The sequence below is a fragment of the Salmo salar genome, chromosome 06, assembly GCF_965601325.2.
Source record: "Salmo salar chromosome 06, fSalSal1, whole genome shotgun sequence".
In the NCBI taxonomy this organism is placed as follows: Eukaryota; Metazoa; Chordata; class Actinopteri; order Salmoniformes; family Salmonidae; genus Salmo; species Salmo salar.
In genome coordinates this window covers 33,454,370-33,456,681 of record NC_138296.1, presented here as the reverse complement: position 1 = coordinate 33,456,681, position 2,312 = coordinate 33,454,370, and the positions used below count along the sequence as shown (strand labels likewise).

The 2,312-nt window shown below is 39.7% G+C and overlaps 1 protein-coding gene across 2 annotated transcripts; it reads right to left on the bottom strand.

The window, feature by feature from the left end:
• rcvrna (recoverin a) lies at positions 1-1,995 on the bottom strand. 2 transcript variants are annotated; one of them, XM_045719477.2, is made up of 4 exons: positions 1,903-1,976; positions 1,450-1,831; positions 979-1,090; positions 7-826 (listed from the first exon to the last, which is right to left on the bottom strand). In XM_045719477.2, exons 2-4 carry the CDS (start codon positions 1,828-1,830, stop codon positions 708-710), a joined length of 612 nt encoding a protein of 203 aa, XP_045575433.1. In that variant the 5' UTR covers position 1,831; positions 1,903-1,976; the 3' UTR covers positions 7-707.
• Between the last annotated feature and the right edge of the window lie 317 nt (positions 1,996-2,312).

Here is a 2,312-nt window from a genome sequence, read left to right as displayed (position 1 = left end):
CACAGTGTTTTGTATTATAGTTTCCAGCAGTCTCTGACAGCGTCAACAAAATGTCAACAATATTCAAGAAAAATACTCCTTTTCCTTTGTTCTACCAGTTGAATACTGTACATTGTATGAGGTTTCAGTCCTGCTAAGCACATTATAAGACACATTCTATAGACATGATTACCTTAATAAGAAACCTCTGCCAGGATGTTTCTAAACTGACCTTCACATACTAATAGGATTGATAGTAAGACAGGGATTGTTAACTTCATCCTAATTCCCTTCATAAGAAGCTCCCCACTGGGCACAGATGTCAGTTCAATGTTGGTTCGACATAATTTCATATAAATATCATGGAAACAACATTGATTCAACCAGTGTGTGCCCAGTGGGTCCTTTCCTGGTGGCTTTCTCTTTATTAAACTAATGAACGCAAGTGAACACAGCAGCAGGCAACAGAATCTTGGAAACCATTATTTCAATACGAAATAGAAAAGAATACCCATAATTCTAGAGCACGGAACAGTTATTTGAGTGGGAAGAAAAGTCCAGGTGGCTCATAGACAAACAGGTCATCCACCACAATGTGCGGTACTTCAATGTGTATGCCAATGTTGTCTAGCGCACAAAGAGCCCAGGTCTGGCAGGAGAGTTGGGTTTGTAAACAGTAAAGCTCTGAACAGTCTTATAGAATTCAAAAGAATGATTTTGTCGGAAAGCTATTGTTTCTTCTCCTTCAGTTTGTCCTTGATTTTTTGGGGCTCATCATACTGAATCAACCGTAGGATGTCCTTGTTGTCCATCACTCCTTGAATGAATTCCCTCTCTGCAATCTTGTCTGGAAAGGAAACATAGAAAATGTCATTACTGAATCAACATTATTATGGTTGTTTATTTAATGTGTCTAATTGTGCAAAACTCATAAGAAGTCTGTCATGCCAGAACTTCTCATCCTATCAGATTTAGAAAATTCTTCACAATCAAAATTACCATCTTCTTTCTTTCCAAAAAAGTCCCAGACTTTGTCTGCTCTCTTATCAGGTGTGTTCTCATCTTCTGGCAGGTCGTTTTGGTCTTCCTCGGGGATCATGTTAAATATTGACTGTAAAGCAATCAAACAATAAGGAAAAACATGTAACTTTCAAATGTAGATTAAATACTGAATTCAGCACATGTTCTATAATAGCACAGTTCATGAAATGCAGACTCCATGAAGATTGTTCTCCCATCATATTTTTACGGGATGACTGAATACGTAGAATATTAAACAATTCACCTTATCATTTCACAAATGTATGAAATAATATATGTTCTGCTTTTAATTTGATTCATCTTGTTGCACTTTTTGGTTGTAACTAAAATATTTGTTTATGTCCATTTTGTATACTGTGTGGTTCAGTAACTACCACCACCGCTACTGTGTCTACACACTAGAGGCAGAGAAATTGTTTGTTTTTGTACCTTAACAATCTCTTGGATCTCATTTTTGCTGATGGTTCCGTTTCCATCCACGTCGTAGAGTGCGAAGGCCCACTCGAGCTTCTGCAGGGTCTTGCCTCCGGAGGTAAGGTGCAGGGCCACAATGTACTCCTTAAAGTCCAGTTGACCATCTGCGTTGGTATCAAAGCTCCTAAAGACATGCCTTGCGTACTCAGTAGGGTCTGCGTTAGGGAAGAAGCTGGCATAGATGCCCTCAAATTGCTCCTTGGTGATCCTGCCTGTGGGGCATTCCTTGAGGAAGGACTGGTACCAGACACACAGCTCGGCCTCGTTGTACTTAGTATTGGACTTCAGGTCCTCCAGAAGTTCCTTGGACAGTGCCCCACTCTTAGAATTCCCCATGCTGCAAAGAAACACTATGGTGAAGGGATAATATTGTTATTTTTCTTGTTTTGTGTGTACTACCTCTCTCACCTGACTTGGAGGAAACCTCCTGTTGGCTTCTTCCTGACTTGGTCTGACTCTCCTTCTCACCCTGACCACTTCACAATGTGCTGAACAGGATTATGGTCATCGCTACTTAAATACCAGACAAGCTGTCTTGAAGATAAAGAGGATAACTACGTCATACGAGGTTGACATATTTTCTAGGGTCCAATGAGGTAGTAGTGTGTGCATCATACAGGCACAATGACATCAAGCTTTGCATAATACAGGTTGATACAGTTTAAGATTAGCCAAGGATTAGATTGAGCTTTCTGGATGTAATATGTCCATTGTTGCCAAAATAACGATGTTACATGATTTCCATAAAAAAAATACTGATACTACCGTCCTATTTCACCTATTGTAGTTGACACTACAGTGATGTTCACTGACTTAAC